This window comes from Emys orbicularis, chromosome 7, assembly GCF_028017835.1.
Source record: "Emys orbicularis isolate rEmyOrb1 chromosome 7, rEmyOrb1.hap1, whole genome shotgun sequence".
Lineage (NCBI taxonomy): Eukaryota > Metazoa > Chordata > Testudines > Emydidae > Emys > Emys orbicularis.
Window position 1 is genome coordinate 19,174,607 of NC_088689.1, and position 19,831 is coordinate 19,194,437.

Consider the following 19,831-nt stretch of genomic DNA (forward strand, 5'->3'; position numbering starts at 1 on the left):
TAGATTGTAAGCTCTTTGGTGCGGAGACAGTGTTCTGTGTTTTTACAGCACCTTGCGCAATGGACTCCTGCTCCATGACTAGGGCTTCTGGAAGCTACAGTAATAGAAATATGAAATAATAATAAGATTGCAGCAACACAAAGGAACTCAGCTGAGAGTATTTACTAAGACTATTCACACAAACGTAATCTAATATGTATAAAAGGGTATTTAGCAAATCAGCAGGGGGGTTTTTTATGTTATTGTTAGCTTGAATTACTTTGATCCAGCTCCTTGAAACTGTTATATTCTGCTAAATATTTATTGTCTTTATTTTGGGATAGTTCTGTAGTAGTGAAGCTATAGTCAGAAGTAATGTCTTTATACACTACATACTTTTACTTTAATGAGAGAATAACATTTGTGCAGTGTCTAATAATGTTTCCTAGTTAACAAAACTGCATCTTTAAATTGGGATTGCCAATCACTTCCTCTGCTAAGATGTCTTGAGAGAATCCCTACTGATTACATTGCTTAACAGGATATATTCTTTGAATATGGTAAAGGGGAAAAAATGTATTGGTTAGTTGTAAAAATTGCACAAAAGAGGACAAAGGGGAGATTGTTAATTCTTCAGATACATGCTGCCTTTCACCCCACAGCTGAAGCTAGCATTTGGAGAAGGCCCTTTAACCAAGCTGGATCTACCTGATAGTTCCTTCAGTTGCTACTATTCAGCATTAAAGGACCATATTTTCCTTTATATACATGTAACACTTAATATTTTGTAATACTGGAAATTAAATATATATGTTAAACCTGTGTATCTATATAAATAAATAAATAAATGATGGATGATGTCTGTGGAGTGAGGAGACGTCTTAAACAGATTTTAGATATAAACATTGACTGAGTTGGTGGTGGGAAGAAGAGTCCCAAAATCCATATAAAATTGATCTCCATTCAGAACACAGTGAGACCAGACACTAGAAGTCAATATTTGCCATCCAGAGAAAATGGGGGGGAATGGGCAGGGAAGTATTCTAAAACTTCTATGTGCTGGGCTGGTCTTAGGCTATTTCTGGGGGCCCTATGGAAAGTAAAACATAAGGGACTTCATCCAGTTTTTTCCTCAGCTAGGGTCAAGTTTGTCTACCCATTTCTGACTGTTGGGGATGCTAATTCTTCCTCCCAAAATGTTGAAAGGCCATGGGGATGAATGGGATGGGGGCTGATTATGGGAATCGATTCTTGCTTTCCGGGCAGTGAGAGTCCAAAGATGGAATCAGTGGATCAGTTGGAACAATAATTTGGTTTGTTTTTACTCTTAGCCTCTGACCTTCATTACCTTGGAGATCTATGGCTCCTCCCTGGGAGGTGGGAGTGGCTAGGTGGGTTCATGTGGACTCACTCATTTATCTCTACCTGTTATATTAGTAGACCAAAATGGAACTGAGGGTTCGTCTACACTGTGAAAAAGACCCATGGCAGTGAGTTTCAGAGTTCAAGTCATCAGACTTCATCTTGCGGGGCTCATACTATGGGGCTAAAAATAGCAGTGTAGACATTCAGCGTTGGGCTGGAGCGTGGGCTCTGAGATCCACCCCCCTCACCAGGTTTCAGACCATGGGCTACAGCCAGAGCCCAAATATCTACACTACTATTTTTAGTCAGTTGACCCAGACTCAGACTTGATGCTGCAGGTCTTTTTTATTTTTTTATTTTTTTATTTATTTATTTTTGCAGTGTAGACATACCCCAGATCTCCTTTGTTCATCTCCTTTGGTCACAAGAAGCAGAGACTGGGCTTCCTCATTCTCCCAGTCTCTTCATAGATGGTGAAACTCTGTTGTGATTAAATGGACAATCTATATAAATAAATAAATAAATGATGGATGATGTCTGTGGAGTGAGGAGACGTCTTAAACAGATTTTAGATATAAACATTGACTGAGTTGGTGGTGGGAAGAAGAGTCCCAAAATCCATATAAAATTGATCTCCATTCAGAACACAGTGAGTAGGGGAGGAGTAGGTGGGCAGGTTATGTCCACCTCCCAGTGAAAAGAACCCATACTCTGGAATGGTGTTTCTGGGACACGGATTCCCAGAATGTAACCATCTGTAAGAATGGCAAACCCCAATCAAATCCTTGCTTAACAGACAAACCCTACAGCTTTCACTCCCTTTCTCTGTAAGTTAGTTTCCCTTTGATTACAGTCATTTTCTAAAAAGTTTCAGGCACTCAGACTGGCTCAATACTGAAATCTTTTGATTCAAGGCTGCAGTAGAACATTTCAATCCAAATAAAAATTTGAAAAAGGTAAATCAGGAAATATCTATTACTATTAAGTCTTTCTAAAATGTGTGTTATTTTTAAAAAAGGCTTAAAATTGTGGTCTAATCTGTGGGACAAACACACCTTTATGAATTTATACATCTATATTGACTTTGCTTCATCCCTAAATTTTCCTGCAACTGCAAGCAAGCTTCAGGATTAGTCTCTAGTTCTTGATGTGGAATAAGAAACTGTGGAGACTTCTGACTTTTAATATCTATATTAAAGGGGAGTACTTAAAAATAGACTGTGGATGTTAATGATGGTGCATATCTAAATTGCCAGGCAGGGATTTGGGAACGGAACGTATACTGCAGTTCAATTTCTTTTACGTGAACATTTTCCACATGAAGATTCAATTTCAAACCATTGTTTGGTAGCGAATGAAATAAAAACGTGTGTGTGTGTAACCCATGCTGCCTCTTTGTCTCTTTTAGTTGCTGGACTACATAACGGCTTTGGACTGTGCTACTGGCTTTAAGCTAAGAACTCGGTCTTTTTGTTCATGCAGTAGAGAGTTATACTTTTCGATCCATAGGGTTTTAGGTTCAGGCCCTACAGTTGACAACCCATCCAGCAACTTTACATGACATAGACGTGCTGCTTCCCAGTTGTGATCCATAATACTAGTGTATGGGCCATTTTGTAAAAATGTACTTCAGGCTATCGAGGGAGGATTAGTCTGTAGCACAGCTGAGCCACCCTGGTTCTTATTTCTGTCCACACTATTCACAGTAACTATGCTAGAGCTATGTTAGCTGTACAGGTCTGTCGCATCTTACGCTGGGGTTACGTTCCGCAGTCAGCGCGTAAAGCGAAAATCGCGTATAGTCAAAATTACATTGAGTGTAATGGCAGGCAGAATCGCCCGCACTACAGGAACAGTATTTAAATTGTTATTTTTCTCTTTTTTTTGTTTTGTTTTTTGTTTTTGCCAACCGCGTAAAGCTGAAATCGCGCATGTTAAATGCGCGTAAGATGCAACAGACCTGTAATAGCATTTACACATGGATGTAGCTAGCATGGTTCTTCTGATGCAATGCACAGGTACACGTAACTATCAGTCCCAGACAAAATAATGGAAAAGTTGAGAAATGATTCAATTAATAAGGAAGTAAAGGGTAGGAATATAATTAATGCCACTCGGCACAGTTTTATGGAAAACAGTCTTGTCAAACCTGATTGCATTCTTTGAGATTACAAGTTTGATTGATAAAAGATAATTGCATTGAGGTGCTATACATCGACTTTTATAAGGCAATTTGATTTTAAAAGTTGAGTCTATATAATATAAAAAAACCACATGTTAAATGGATTAAGAACTGGCTAAATGACACCTCAAATACTAGTTGTCAATGGGGAATCATCAGATGGGGGTTTTCTACTACAATGTAGCTGCAGGATGCTTTATACATCATTTCTTCAAGGATTTCATGATGTCATAATAGGAAGAACTTGTCATAGTAACAAACTGTCTGCATCTGATGACCACCAGAATGGTCCCTTGTGTCCCCATACAGACTGTGTCTCGTGTCTTCCATGGAAACATGATGCAGTAGCCTGTCTAGAAGAAATCCAAGGCAGTGGATGACAGGGGAAGGGGGCTGTGAGCCTTCTGCAGCTAGTCCCCAACCCTACCCAGCTGTGTTTAAGACCAGCAATACATAAGAAACTTTACCATTATTAACAGCATTCATCATGGCTAACTTAAAGACTACTGCTGGTTTAGTCTCCATTCGGAAATCACTAGAGTTGGCACAGCTGACTACTTTTGTTCCCAAGATTCCTTCACTAGATACTAAACCAGCAGATTGGTAAGTATGAGTTAATGTTTTCAGATATATTTGAAAGGAGCAGTGAGATTTCCTGCTGAATGATGATTCCTTGTCTAATAATAGAGACCAAGTCCCATCTCACAGAATTGACTTTTGTTTTTAACAATGATTCCTGTAACACTATGCAGCTGATCCATGCATGCTGCAGGAAAACTCCCTTCTGATGCCTCACATACTTGCATTGTCCTCCTACCCACGGTGCTCCTAGGGCTCTGCAGCCATTACTGAATTTAGCCTCAAAAAACCCCCATGAGAGGAAAATATCCCCATTGTATAGATGTGGAAACCAAGGCACAAGGTTAAGGCCGGCTTTTCAAATGTGCTCACTAATTCGTTGTGCTTCAATTTGAGACCTCTACGATCTGACTTTTGAAGGTGCTGAGCACTCCAGGGCCCATGGATTTTAAATGCAAAATGGTCAAATTCTGTCTTCAGAAAATGGCAGTGCATTTCCCATTAACTTCACTGGGAATTGTGCACCCAAATCAAAGGGTAGAATTTGATCCTTTTCTAGTAGAGAGAATGGGAGGAACTGTATGAATTTTTAAAATGTAGTTTTGGTCTCATGCTTTACTGACATGAGCAGAACCTTTGCAGAGAATGCATTTTCTTGACATTTTAACCGTGTTCCTTTACGTCTCAGCTATTTGCTCTCAGCCCCTTTTGCAGCCCCGGGAGGACTTTCCCCAAGTGAAAAGAAAATACCCAAGGTAGGTATAATATCTTCAGATTGATGCCTGTGTCTTATTAGAGTTAAAACTTCTAAATAGCATAAGAATCTCTAAACTGTCACTCCCAAACATATGACAATTATTGATTTTAGTAGCTATAAGCACTGTAGACTGTGATCTATTCTCTCATTGATAGCATACATATGAGGATAACTACCAGTAATGCTAATGGGAGTTACACATACTCCTGAAAACAACTAGTAGACACCCTAGAACTGTAGTAATTGAATTCAGTTCTTAAAGGCAAATCCATTGTGACGCAGGATAATTAGGTGGCAGAGACTGCAAATGTCACTCCAGCTTTTTGGGGTTGTGAAGTTAATGATGAGATTCAAAGTGCCATTGATGTGCAGATGCAGAAATGGTGCATGGGTGGGTTTTAATGCAGAAAGCCACCATTTTATTATGCTTTAACTTCAATAGGGAGGTCTAAACTACCCTATGACCTTTTAAATGGCCTCTTACTAAATATATATTCTACCCAACCCCTACAATTCAGCCCACCTTTGGATCCTCTCTGTGAGGAGGAATGACAGCACCTCAGTCTATGAAAACTTAAGGGCTCTCTTTCTTCCTCCAGGCTAACAGAGTCCACCGGTCATCTCCAGGGTCTCTCATCCATGCTTGTCTCTGGGAACACCCTTGAGTATCTCACCTGCACAGTCATTGGGATGCCAGCAATTAGCTTGGCGTATTCCTCAACCCAGTGCCTGGTAGCTGCCTTCCATCAATCCAATCTCTAAGTTCTCCTAACCACAAATTGGCCCCAGTGTTTGATAAATGTGCCCAGTTTCCCTGTAGTGCTCAAGACCATTGTACCTGATTTTCCTGCATGCAACGATTGCATCACCTGTGTCCAGTAAGACTGTAGCAATGTCCTGGTTCACTTCTCCAGTCTTGATCCATGTAAGCAGACTTGGCAGCTCCCTGTCCTAGCTGCCTTGCAAGCATTTCAAACCAAACCCCCTTTATATCTGACACCACTGGCCCACATCCAACCGACATTCCTGCTAAACCCTGACTCTCAAATTCACCCCGGTGCAAGCCTCAAGAAAGATCATTCTTCTCTAAAGGAATAATCAGTACATTCGATGGATGTAAGTATCCCCCACAACATGTTCCTCTTTCCATACCATCAAAGACAGACAGCTTTGTCCCCGAAGCCCAGCTGCAACCCACCTGTCACTCCACTGTCTGCTTGTGGGCCCAATGCACCCTCAAGTGCCCACAAATCCAACCTTCCATCCAGTGATGTACAAAATAATTTACCAGCCTACCAAATTATTTCATTATGATCACTAACAGTTAAATAAATACACCTCTAAACAGCATAAATCAAACATTGAAAAAGGCACAGCCATCTTAGAGAAAATCTTGGAATAATTCTCATATAAGCATATACATGTTTGTACTAAGGGCAAAATTTTCTTTTCAGACCCAATCAACGCTTCTCACCAATATTTTGCTCTTTCTATCATACTTGTATAAAATTCCTGTTTACCTCCGAGAAAGCAGGATAGTAGAATGGTGCAAGTATATAAGTGTGGCAGTAACTGGAGCAATGGTAAATTTCTGTTATGACGTTGAAAAGGCCTCTAGTTTCAGGTTTTGTTATAAACTCAGAATTCAGCCTAAGCATATCAAAAGATTCACATACATTACCAGTGTCCCATGGCCAATTTATTGTTTCACACAGTAACTAAATGAAATATGCATTTTTTCATGATTTTGATATGAAGCCAAGTGAATGTCAATGCCCGTAGTGGAATTTTGATTGGGATAAGTACTGAGTTTAGAAGTCAGAGAAAGACTCTTAAGTAAGGTGGGCAATACCTGGCGTGCTTTGTATTTTGCATAACTTTTTCAGATGGGTATTGGCTTAGTAAAACCAAGACTAGTGTGGTATATGTGGGTCCTATCTGATCAGATCTCCCAAACCTGTAGGTCAGGGAAGAGGAGTTGCTACATAATTCTGGTTTTCACCCACCTCCATTCTGAGAAGTGATGACTGGTGTACACATTGTAGATTTGACTTGATAGAGTGCTCACTTCTGTGCTCCAAGAACACTCTTGGTGTAGAAACCCAGACCCTGAGAAACACATATTACAAAGATTTATCAATATGTTTGTTTAAGGCTCCATTGCCCTTGAGACAACGTTACTTCCGCATACAAGCTGGATTCACCAATCGCTGGCAGTTCCCTTACGGCCTAAGCTGTGATCTCTTAGGAACTGCACAAGCCAATAAGGCTTTCAGAGTCTGCCTCAACCAGACCCTGAAGAGGATAATGACAGGTAGGGAGACAGCAGAAAGCATGATTTGCTATTTCTCATACATTTTAAGTAGAAATGCACCCACAAGAAAATCTCCACTCCAAACACTCCTGAACTTTGGGTAAGTTTGGATTTAAACTTAGAGTCGTCCCCCCCCTCCCATCTAAAACCCACGGCAACTGGGTGCCCCTTGCTACTTGGGGAAAATCCATCTGACCAACCACCACCTTCAGATCTAGTCTGTTATTCTAGGGATGAGTAGATGGCTGTTACTTCCCCTGCTAGATGTTTGGAACCAGCCAATAGATCCCTTCTCCTTCTTTGGATGTTCAGGATTGGCCAGTAAACCTACTGCTAGAGCTGCGCAATAGGCATAATGTCTTTGACATACCAGCTGGTGCACATTTCCCTCCCCAATCTCTGTAGGGCTTGTTCTTCTGGAGGCAGATGGCTTGCTTACCCTCCCATTCTGTTTCCTGTGTGGCAGCTGCCCAGCAGGTTATCAATTGCAGGCAGTTCAGCTGTCCCTCCCCTCACTACCATGTGCTTCTCCATCCCTCTGCCTTGGAGCTGCTCCCGGGAGCCTCCTCCTTGCTGTGCGGCCGAGGGAGGGAGGGAGGGAGGGAGGGGAGAGAGAGGGACTAATATCAGGTGCTCCTGCCATCTGCTTACCCCATCTCTATAGAGCAGGGAGGGCTCAGGACGGAGGGAGCTTGCAGGCAGCTGCTGTCTCAACATCCTGATCTACTTAAAAAGGCAATGTACTTAGAGTGGGGTCAGCGTACTTAAAGGGGCAATGCACATCTCTCTCACACACACAGGGTGTGTGTCTCTGTCTCCCCCTGCCATGCTGTCTCCCCTCCCTCCATTTGTGCTGCCTTGTAGAGTGTGAGGCTACATTAACAACAGTGTGTTAACCATTGCGGGCTCAGCTGAGTTCTAGTTCATCATCTAGCAGTAAGGCATTCCCTGGGAAATATTCCACCCTCTGACTTCACCATCTCAACCAAGCTTCACAATCAACATTGCTGTGAACAGTATTAAATTGTTTGTTTAAAACTTATACTGTGTATACATATATATATAATATAGTCTTTTGTCTGGTGAAAAAAATTTCCCTTGAACCTAACCCCCCCCTATTTACATTAATTCTTATGGGGAAATTGGATTTGCTTAACATCATTTCACTTAAAGTCACATTTTTCAGGAACATAATTACACCATTAAGTAAGGTGCTACTGTATAGGATAGCTCAGTAGTTTGAGCATTGGCCTGCTAAACCTAGAGTTGTGAGTTCAATCCTTGAGGGGGCCACTTAGGGATCTGGGGCAAAATTAGTACTTGGTCCTGCTAATGAAGGCAGGGGGCTGGACTCAATGACCTTTCAAGGTCCCTTCCAGTTCTAGGAGACAGGATATCTCTATTTATTATTATTAAAAAAAATAAGTTTCTAACTCTTGTGGTTGCAAGGAAGAGCTTGAAAATGTGACCTAGTGTACTGTAAAAACCAGAAATCAAAGGGAAAAAACCCCCAAATTTATTTATTTTTTAAAAATCTTTCTTAAAAAAAAGCCAGTCATTCTTTTTGGAACGGACTTGATTTTTGAATCTGTGGCGTTGGCAATAAGACAGAGAAATGCTGCTGCTGTCCCTTTAAACATTAAAATATTTAGGAGCAAAGACATGAGATGGTGGACAGATCTAACAACGGCCTTCGGGAGCATTCACAGACTCGACAGCAGCAAAAGAGCCCAGCAAAGCATTTCTGGTTTTGCTGCTGCAGAACAAGGGAGTGGACCCCCAGTCAAGAGGGAGCTTTGGGTGGTGCGTTGGCTGAGCACCTCAGAACCTCATAGAGGTTCCAGTTCTGGGTGAATTTTTTTTTTTTTTGTGAGATGGAGATCTGTGTTGGCATCTGAACCACTATACCAACCCTAGTCACAGCTGTCTTTCATCACATTGCCATGTGTTTGAACAAATCTTTTAAGGGTCCTTTCCTAAAAGATTATCAGTGCATTTAGGTGAAGCCTCTATTAACCCGTAGGTCCACAAAAAGGCCTAATCCCTGGCAAAACTAAAACTACAGGTACAATTCGCATCAGAGACATGGGTTTTCAGCTATAAGTCATTCAACGCAGAGAGGATTTAGTTATCTAAAAATACAGTGGTAAATAGTACTTTGCATTGTACAATGCTTTACATAGCAATGAACTTAGCCACACAATACACCTTTGAGGTTGAGCAAGACTGGTGGCAAAGCTGCAGCTGCCTAAAACTTCACAGTTGCCACTCTCCTTCACAGTATCACTAATTGGAACTATACAGTGGAAACAGGAATAGAACGCTCATCTTCCTGCCCCATAATCACAGGCTCCAGGCTTCTGAGATAAAAGAAACTCTGACAGCTGTTAGAGTTATTAGCAGTTCTGATTCTATCCAGCAGAGGGCAACTGTATACCTACTAAAAAGAACAGGAGTACTTGTGGCACCTTAGAGACTAACAAATTTATTTGAGCATAAGCTTTCGCGGGCTACAGCCCACTTCTTCGGATGCATAGAATGGAACATATATTGAGGAGATATATATATACACATACAGAGAGCATGAAAAGGTGGGAGTTGTCTTACCAACTTGGGCCTCTCAGAGTTGGTAAGACAACTCCCACCTTTTCATGCTCTCTGTATGTGTATATATACCTCCTCAATATATGTTCCATTCTATGCATCCGAAGAAGTGGACTGTAGCCCACGAAAGCTTATGCTCAAATAAATTTGTTAGTCTCTAAGGTGCCACAAGTACTCCTGTTCTTTTTGCGGATACAGACTAACACGGCTGCTACTCTGAAACCTGTATACCTACTAGAGCTGGTTGGGAAATTTCAAAACGTTTGAATTTCTAATGAAAAACACAAGATTTTTTATGGGGTTTTTTTTCCACAGATTTTTTTTTCAGTTTTACAACTGTGCCCTATGACCAGTTAATTAGATCACTATTCCCATTTCATTATGGGGAAACTGAGGCAAGAATAGATTTACACTCCAGTTTGGCAAAGCTCTTAGGCAATGCAAAGTCCTATTTAACAATGCACTTATGCATGTCCTTCACTTTAGATACATTTTTAAATCCCATTGAAGTCAATGGGCTTTAATCCTGGGCTTAAAATTAAGATGGGTTTTAAATGCTTTGCTGAATCAAGGCCTAAGTGATTTGCCTAAGATCAGCCAAGGACATGTATAGCAGAGCTGGGAATTGAACTCAACTACCCATACTCGTGCCTTAGCCATCCTCACCCCAAGAACTCCCTCTGTCAGTCTTTTCTTGCTTTACTGCAGATAGGTGCTCTTTATTTTTCTGTATTTTATTATTTATTATTTGTATTACCATAGCACGTAGGAGCCCTAATCACGTTGTATTTGAATTCTGACAATATAGTAAAGTATTATTTTCCTCTGTGAATGATGTGAAAATTGTAAAGAGCCTGTAATTGTGAATCAAGAACTCAACCCTTTGAGTTCTTAAATGACAACGTGATCAATCCAACTATTTTTCCTGAGTGAAAAAAAAGTATTGTTTTGCTAAACTGACATTGCCTGGGATTTTCCTAACCAACATACATTGAGTCAATAATAAGGAAATGTGCTTTCCTTAATTCTTCAGCTGACAAACCTGTCTCCCTGTCTGATGAACCAAAGATTCAGACATCGAATCTAGAATTTGAAACACAAGGCCATTCGTCATCTTTATTGCCACAATCTCAGAAGGGCAATGAGCTGGAGAGGTAACAAATGTTTCTTACATCTTTTTATTCTAGCCACACAAAAAAACAATTAAGAGGATGAATAAGTATAAATGTATTTAATGTTGGTTTTGCCTCAACTTCTCTTCTTTGAGGGTACACTCCAATCAAGCCTACACAAATGAAGTCATCTTTTCCCACACGCAGAAGATGACAGAAGATATGGAACCAGGTGAGGTCATCTCAGATGAATACTGTCACAGAAATAATGATCTGAATACAAAATGCTCCATGGAGTTACTCCACATTCTCACTGGTGTAACTGGGATCAGAATCTGAATTTTAACCCAAGTGTTCTAATTACCCAACTATTCTGTCTCTTTAGATGTGGCCTTGGAGTGCCTGGGCTTCTTATGGGAGCTTCATCGTATCTATTTATTTAAATCCAAGACGCTGTCACAGCTTTTAATTTCTGCAGTAGAGCCAATGAACATAAATGATTTGGAAAGCCAGCACAAAAGCAAAAAAGGTATTCTTAGTAGTGCCTAATGAAAAAATTGAGAAGTCTTGTGGTGTTGTCGTCTCGGAGAGGAGAAGATTAATAGGAAATCAAGTTGGTTTTAATCTCCTATAATTAAGGTTTGGTTCTTTCAAGGAGAATGTCCAGTTATCAGTCAATACAGTTTGTTACATGGATCTGTCCTGACTTCTGAGTGCTCCTTAGGGGTTGGACTTCTGGGTTAATTTCTCTACAGGAGAGAAATGAATGGACACAGACTCATGATAGCTTTTCCTAGTCTGTTCTGCCTGGCAATAAGAACATGGGACCTAACCCATAGTCCACTGAAATCAATGGAAACATTGTACAGCTTATGGCCAATACCTCCTTAACCTGATTTTGGAAGGACTACTGCCAAACTGCCAGGAAGACAGCTCAGTTTCCATGTTCTGGTGGCTTCTCTGTTGAGATTGCCAAAGAAGGGTGCCAGTTCTGCTGGGGAGGAAATGTCTCATTCTTTGTGTATTACACCTAAGCATGAATTATTTATTGGCTGCCAAAGTGAGTTGAGTAGCAAAGTATTCTGGAATGTGTACTGTGAATACAATACCACAAGTCTCGTATGAAATCTTCATGTATATCCAAACTTGTTTCTTGGCAGAGGGCAAACACAATAAACAGTCCAACCCGGCTGCTCAGAAAACTAAGGCACTTGGCAAAGAGAAGTCAAAAATGAAAAAGATCACCATTTCATTGGATGTTCAGGACCCAGAAGTCACTAGAATTGGTAATGTAGAGATGGCAAATTGTCTTTTAGATAGTGACTATCACCACAAATGCAAACTGGATATTTCACTGCATCCACGACATTCCTACATCAAATTAAGTCTTTGTGCTCTATGGGGGACAAAAATAAAACCTAGACAGATTTATTATTCGGACACTTCTGAAATGTCAATATAAAGAAGCATTTGTTATTTTGTTATAATGTTTGTTTTTAGGGAGATTTCTGATGCTGACATTTGGCCCATTGATCAGGACACATATGAGAATGGAACGCAGACACAGGGATAGAATTTAAAGTGGCAGAAAACACCTTTATCAATTTTAACTTTAATGGGGGAACAGGGAACAGGGATGGGCTAACCTCCCTCCCGCACATGCCAGGCAGTTACTTGGGTCCAGTAGAGTGTTAAATGGCCTAATTTCAATTAACCAAAATTCAAGGTTGGTCCCCTTCAGACTAACTGCTGGGATTCTGCCCACCTCAAAATCCTCTCACCCCTCCTCCCATGAGCAGGAATGAGGATGCACATGAAGTGACCTCAGTATAAGAAGACGTACAGTCTCCCATTCTGCCTTGAGGCGAATAGTGTTCATCAACCATATTCTGGCTCTCTCACTCCTGTTTACCTCTGGGAACTGGCCCCTTTGAGCCTCTTACTTACACTGTATACTGGCCACAAGTTGCAACACAACTACAAACTCCATTTATACATACACAACTTCTAAATTCCAGTCCTTACCCCTTATTAACCTAAAACCAGGCCTCTGGGAAGCTGCAAGGAAGGCAAAAAAAACCTCATCTGCACCTTTGCCCATCATACCCTGAGGGGAAAACTCCTGCCCAATCCTAAACCTGGTGATCAGTCAGCCTACATCTTGGAAATGCAGTTCAAACTACACCTCCATTATAGGGCAGAGAGGACAGGGCAGCAACCATAGCAGAATTGCTGCTATATGTCCTGTGGACTTCATATAGAGCAAATGAAGTGTAGGCTAGGAGAGACAACCAACTCTTCACTTCCCACCCTCCATCTAGCCAATATGTGACTGGGAGAGGTGGAGAAATCTCTGTGCCTCCCTTGCTCCACTCCCTGCCCAGACACAATCTCCATGTGCATTCTGGTTGCGGGGGGGGGGGGGGAGAGACTCTGGAGCAGCCCCTTCTCCTCCTCCTTTCAGGACCCCAGGGCTTGTCTATCCCCTGCCAGTCAGATCAGACATCCTCCCTGTTGAGCCATGGAGTGGGAGTGGCATTTTATATGCTAGCAGTCAAACTCACCCCTGTGCAGAGGGCCAGCATAGGGACAATCCACCACTTAAATGCCATTTAAGCAGGACATAGGTTTGTACTAGCCCAATGCACAGGAGTTAATTTTATCATAGGGCAGCCTATTCTTATATTATAGCCTAGATCTCACTTATTTGCAGTCATGTGAGGAAACCATGCAAAACACCCCTCTCAGGAAGGGCAGCCGGATTATGACATTTATTTGCTGAAAAATTCAAAGGACTTTTTTTCAGTATCTTCCTCTAATGGTCTCGACACTGGTGTTTCTGGGACTTTTCACCATTCAGGGGGTGTCTTCTGGGCACTGCCAGATTCTTAGGTTGTGTTTGCAAGCCCAGGGTTAGTCTCTGAGCATTAACTGAACGGAGCATGAAGCTAACAGTAAGGCTTTGTCTACACTAGGACTTTCCCCCACCATGTGGTCTCAGCTAATAATTTACTATCAACGCTGAACAGGAGATGCTCCGTATACTTTGTGCTGCAGCCAACCCATTTTAAGGGAAAGCACAACCTAATGCTGAAGGTTTTTTTGTTTGTTTCTTTGTATATTGCATTGTGAAGCCTTTGCTATAGCACTCAAGAATTTATACAGTACTGAACCAGAGGTGGAAGAGGGTGATGTTTTGGGAGTCCTGGCAGCTGCATCAGTGCTGCAGTTCCCTAGTCTCTTCCAGAAGTAAGTAAACTTTGTGCCACTTTAAGATGCTGGTTGTGTGATGCTGTGTGATTTTTTTTTTCTTTACGTCAAGTGGAAGAGGCCTGTGCTTTTGGAACTGAAGGATTAGGGTTCTAGGCATAGTTGCCCTAGATGATTGTGATTTATAGGATCATTGCATCTGCTGCCTGTAGCACATGGGTTATTTGCAACACAACACCTATAATATACACTCTCCCAGCAGCCTTGCTACCAGACTGTTAACATACACAAATGTACACAAATCTGCATCAGAAAGTGGCTGAATCTTGGGAGCAGAAGAGGAATGCTTGGCTAGCCCTAAATATTTGGTAATTTTATAAAGAGAAAATAAATGGCCACTTCTTTCTGACATGGCTGGATTAGTACATGGATAGCTGTGATAGATTAAGTGTAGAACAGCTGATCCTATAGCTATTGAGAACTCTTCTGTATACAGTGGCTGGCAGCTCTTTGTCAGGGCAGGTAGTTCACAGCATCTCATTAGATGTCACATTGTGTTCTGTGTCCTCTTCCTCCTGAAAACCCCAAGAAGCACCAGAGTCTCTGAGGGAGTTCATCACACTCAGCTCAGCTATCTTCCCTTTTGCACTTTGATAAAGAGAGAAAACTCCCCCAAATATATTTAGTGCTCCTATTCTACCATATTGCTTTAGTTCTCTCATAATCCGTTTATTCACCTGTACCTATGTACCTTGCATTTAAAAACCTGTGAGCTTTATTTCTAATATAACTCTTTGCTCCACTAGAGGGTCAAGTCCTAGACTCTTCTCAATGTGTAGGGAAGAACTTTGGCCGTGTAGTGGCTTAACAATAAAATACAGCAAATAAATCCTCTTGCTGTAACTGTAATTGGCACATGTCAGTAGAATCAGAAATGTGCTAGCAGGGGTTCTCACAACACATTTTTTGGCGGCCTCAAAGTGCAGCCACCAACTCTTGCTGGTGGCCACTCTGGCAATTTTTCCTAAAATAATTAATTTCAGGAAAAACAAATACATATGCATGTATCCAGGTCCAAATCATTGTAATTTAATTATGTAGGGGTTTTTTGCAGACTCAATTATAAAAATAATGTACAGTCATCTCTAATCTTTACTGGACCTAAACAGAATAAAAACACAAATAATGTGCTTTGCATGTTTTGGTTTTTTTGGTTGATTTTAAAAAAAAATTTGCTAGCTAGTAAGTCTGCTACTGTGAAAAGTGATATTTGTATATGTGTTAATGTCACTTTTCACAGCAGACTTACTCATCCCCAGCAAGCTGGGGGACAAATTAAACCCCTGGATGGGGCGGTGGATAAGGAGGGCCAGGGGCAATGTGGGACTGGATTGGGGGCTGGAAGAGGTAGCAGGGCTCGGGGCGAGGTGGAAGGTGAGTCTGGGGCTGGATCCTGGGGTCCTGCTGCACGGCTGGGGGCTGGAGGAGGCAGCGGAGCCTGGAGGTGAGGTGGGGGGAATGAGCCCGGGGCCAGAGCCCAAAGCCCCGTGGCTGGGGGATGAAGCCCGCCGCCGCATGGCCAGAGCCTGCCACCCACCACCCCAGGGCTCAAGCCCAAAGCCCAAGCCTCACCACCCCAGGAAGATGGGGAACTCACACTGGCCACCTGCTCTTACAGTGTTTGTGGCTCCAGAAGAGGCAGGGACCAACCCCCGCTGGCGGCCCCAGGGGAGGGGCTACTGCTTCCCGCCACCCCCTCACCCCAATCACCACTCAGGAGGCTATGGCCACAAGAAAAGCCCCTGGTGACTGCATACAGCCATGGTGGCCGCCTTTGAGAAATGCTGGGTTAGGGTAAGCATTCTGATTAGCAGAGACTGATGGGCATGCACTGTGCTATCTCACTCTTATGAGTTTATGAATTGCTTTTAAAATAGCAGTATGCAAAACAACAAATTAAAACTCCCAGAAAGGTAAAATCATCTTGTTTATAGCAGGGGAAGCAGCATACAAAGAATAACACAGCAGGGCATTTATGCCAGCAAAAAACAATTTATACCTCTCAACCAGAGAGACTAGGCTTGCAGGCAGCAACAGCTGCATCAGTCATTCGTACACTCATTGTTCAGAACCCTTGAAATATTTCGTGCTGGAACTGTTCCCTAGCAATAGTCCCCAATAAAGAGCTACACGGATGATATCAGGGTGACAACTGAGTAGGTTCTATTGCATCAGTAAAGCATCAAAACCTTGCCACAGGAATGAGTAGAATAAAAAATTAATAGAAAACATGAAAAATACCGTAACAGTGTTTTTCCCTCTTGGCACTTCATATCCATGACTAACATGAACCCAATATTCTTGTGTCCAAACATTGGAGACTTCTTGACCAGTGTGAAAGTTTCTTAAATAACAAATGAAAATCCCCTGCCTCTCCTCAGTCTTTTCTATTAGTTGTATCTACCCCCCAAAAGGAAGATGTTCTTTAAGGACCTGATCCAAAGCCCAGTGACATCAGTGGAAAGATTTATTGATTTCAATAGACTCTGCATCAGGCCCTAAATCATGTAACCAATTACTTAGATAAATCTTCAGTTTATTGTAATTCTTATTCTTTGCAACCAATAGTTAGATTAAGAATTTAACCATGTTTGCTTGTCTTTCTTTTTGTGTGTGTAGCTGAAATGGTGGTAGCCATTTTGTAAAACTGTAGTCTAGGCTACCTAAGAATGATATATTTGTAGCACAGTTGGGCTACACTGTTCTTATACTTGTCCACACTATTCAGGTTAAACATGCTAGTCCATGTTAGCATTTACACATGGTTGTAGCTAGCATAGAATAGACAGGGCCACAGTTCGTTGCTATCATGCATGTATGTTTGCTATTAGTTTCCCTATGGGTTTTACTTAAGATTCAACTTATAATGCTAGTTGAATTACACTAGCACTTCTGTATAGCAGACTATAAAACTGCTGTTTACTGTTGCCAATGAGCCTGCTGGCATAAGGGTGTTTTGCGCTGCTTGTAGCCCACTTTCTACAAACTGCAACAGAGGGTCCTGTGGCACCTTTAAGACTAACAGAAGTATTGGGAGCATAAGCTTTCGTGGGTAAGAACCTCACTTCTTCAGATGCAAGTAATGGAAATCTCCAGAGGCAGGTATAAATCAGTATGGAGATAACGAGGTTAGTTCAATCAGGGAGGGTGAGGTGCTCTGCTAGCAGTTGAGGTGTGAACACCAAGGGAGGAGAAACTGCTTCTGTAGTTGGATAGCCATTCACAGTCTTTGTTTAATCCTGATCTGATGGTGTCAAATTTGCAAATGAACTGGAGCTCAGCAGTTTCTCTTTGGAGTCTGGTCCTGAAGTTTTTTTGCTGTAAGATGGCTACCTTTACATCTGCTATTGTGTGGCCAGGGAGGTTGAAGTGTTCTCCTACAGGTTTTTGTATATTGCCATTCCTGATATCTGACTTGTGTCCATTTATCCTCTTGCGTAGTGACTGTCCAGTTTGGCCAATGTACATAGCAGAGGGGCATTGCTGGCACATGATGGCATATATAACATTGGTGGACATGCAGGTGAATGAGCCGGTGATGTTGTAGCTGATCTGGTTAGGTCCTGTGATGGTGTTGCTGGTGTAGATATGTGGGCAGAGTTGGCATCGAGGTTTGTTGCATGGGTTGGTTCCTGAGTTAGAGTTGTTATGGTGCGGTGCGTGGTTGCTGGTGAGAATATGCTTAAGGTTGGCGGGTTGTCTGTGGGTGACGGGTTGGATCACAGAAACCCCCTTGGGAGCTGCCACCTGATGTGCCAAGACTACCCCTGCTTCTGTTTTCCCTGCCAGCTCAGAACTCCAGCACCCTGTCTTGCTGAACGAGACACTCCAGTCTGCTCCAGACACAGACCCAGGGTCTGAATCACTTGTCCCAAAGCTGCAAGTTTACCTGAAAACAGCTCACAGAGGTGTGCTTGTCTTTAGCACTCAGATGCCCAACTCCTAATGGGGTCTAAACCCAGATAAATCCGTTTTACCCTGCATAAAGCTTATGCAGGGCAAACTCATAAATTGTTCGCCCTCTATAACACTGATAGAGAGATATGCACAGTTGTTTGCTCCCTCAGGTATTAATACACACTCTGAGTAAATTACTAAATAAAAAGTGATTTTATTAAATACAGACAGTAGGATTTAAGTGGTTCCAAGTAGTAACAGACAGAACAAAGTAAGTCACCAAGCAAAATAAAATAAAATGCGCAAATCTATGCCTAATCAAACTAAATACAGATAATCTCACCCTCAGAGATGCTTCAGTAAGTTTTTCTCAGACTGGACACCTTCCAGGCCTGGGCACAATTCTTTCCCCTGGTACAGCTCTTGTTGCAGCTCAGGTCATAGCTAGGGGATTCTTCACTTTCTACAAACTGTTTATTTTACTTCTCAGTGGCTATATTTTTAGTCTCTTGGCACATGGGCCTTGCATGAGCATCCTTAGGGGGAGAGGATGGAAAAATATGTGGTTGTCACCCACGGGAAGCACAAAACAACACCCTTGATCTGCCAACAGACATGAAGTGAGTCATCCATTGGTTTGTTATTTCACTGGAAAATGTTTTTACAATTGAATATTTTTTCTTGAGTTGGCCAAGTGAGAAGTTCTTGGCAAAGGGCACTTGATCTCAGGAGCTATGAATAGATAACCTTATTTCTCACAGACGAAAACGAAAAGGAGATAATTAATACCTCTCTTCTACCTCTGTTCACCCTAACATTTGCCCTGAGATGTCTGAGCTAGAGGCAGAATTCTAGAAGTACAACAAAAAGGAGATGATGGACACTAATATTTAAAATAATATATCAAAGTCACTCAACTGATGCCCAATTTTATGAATTGTTGAGCATCCTAAAGTCCCACTGATTTCAGCATTCAGTAGCATTTAGCTTTGATCCCTTGAGGGGACAAGGCAGACCCACAAATGGCAGTCCGGAAATAGATGCTGAGGGGGTGACTACTTTCTGAAATCTTTCTTTTAGGATTATTAATGTAGATCATAACTGCCATAAGTTCGCTAAAGAAATAGAAAGGGGAAGCTTATTGGGAGAAATACTGGAGGCACTTTTATGTTGAGATGAATATTTACAAGTGAAAAACAAGAATCAGTTATTCCTCTGAGAGAAAAATATGCTTACAAGCACACAGGGTATGTCTATACTGCAAGTGAAGGTGTGATTGTAACATGGATAGGCATACTACATGTTAGCCTTGGTATGTACTTAAGTGGCTAGTACATGCTGAGACCCGACCACATGTACATTACTATTGTTTCCCAGGATAGCTAGATTACAGCTAGCGGGGTATGCCTACCTGTGCTATAATCACACCTTCACTTGCAGTGAAGATGTATCCTCAGAGATGTACGCACACTACCAGTGATGGACTCTCATTGTTGTGTTTGGTTGGACCAATCACAGCCCCTCTCTGTGGGTATGTCTTCACTGCAAGTGAAGGTGTGATTGTAGCATGGATAGGCATACACATGTTAGCTTTAATGTAGCTAGCACAGGTAATAACAGTAATGTACACATGGTGGCATGGGCTTTAGCACAGGCTAGCAACTAGAGTAAAAGTCATATTAGATCAAAGCTAGCACGGATATGCCTCATAGACTTATAGACTCTAAGGTCACAAGGGACCATCATGATCATCTGGTCTGACCTCTTGCACA

At 41.9% G+C, this 19,831-nt stretch overlaps 1 protein-coding gene across 1 annotated transcript in view; it reads left to right on the forward strand.

Annotated features, from left to right (window-relative positions):
• The first annotated feature begins 4,013 nt into the window (after nucleotides 1-4,013).
• Nucleotides 4,014-19,831, forward strand: part of BTBD16 (BTB domain containing 16) — a 43,869-nt gene continuing 28,051 nt past the window's right edge. Inside the window, exons 1-8 of the mRNA XM_065407589.1 lie at nucleotides 4,014-4,129; nucleotides 4,794-4,860; nucleotides 7,017-7,176; nucleotides 10,814-10,934; nucleotides 11,048-11,124; nucleotides 11,278-11,421; nucleotides 12,053-12,178; nucleotides 14,027-14,141. Coding sequence (XP_065263661.1) covers nucleotides 4,014-4,129; nucleotides 4,794-4,860; nucleotides 7,017-7,176; nucleotides 10,814-10,934; nucleotides 11,048-11,124; nucleotides 11,278-11,421; nucleotides 12,053-12,178; nucleotides 14,027-14,141 — 926 coding nt within the window. The remainder of the gene's footprint in view (nucleotides 4,130-4,793; nucleotides 4,861-7,016; nucleotides 7,177-10,813; nucleotides 10,935-11,047; nucleotides 11,125-11,277; nucleotides 11,422-12,052; nucleotides 12,179-14,026; nucleotides 14,142-19,831) is intronic.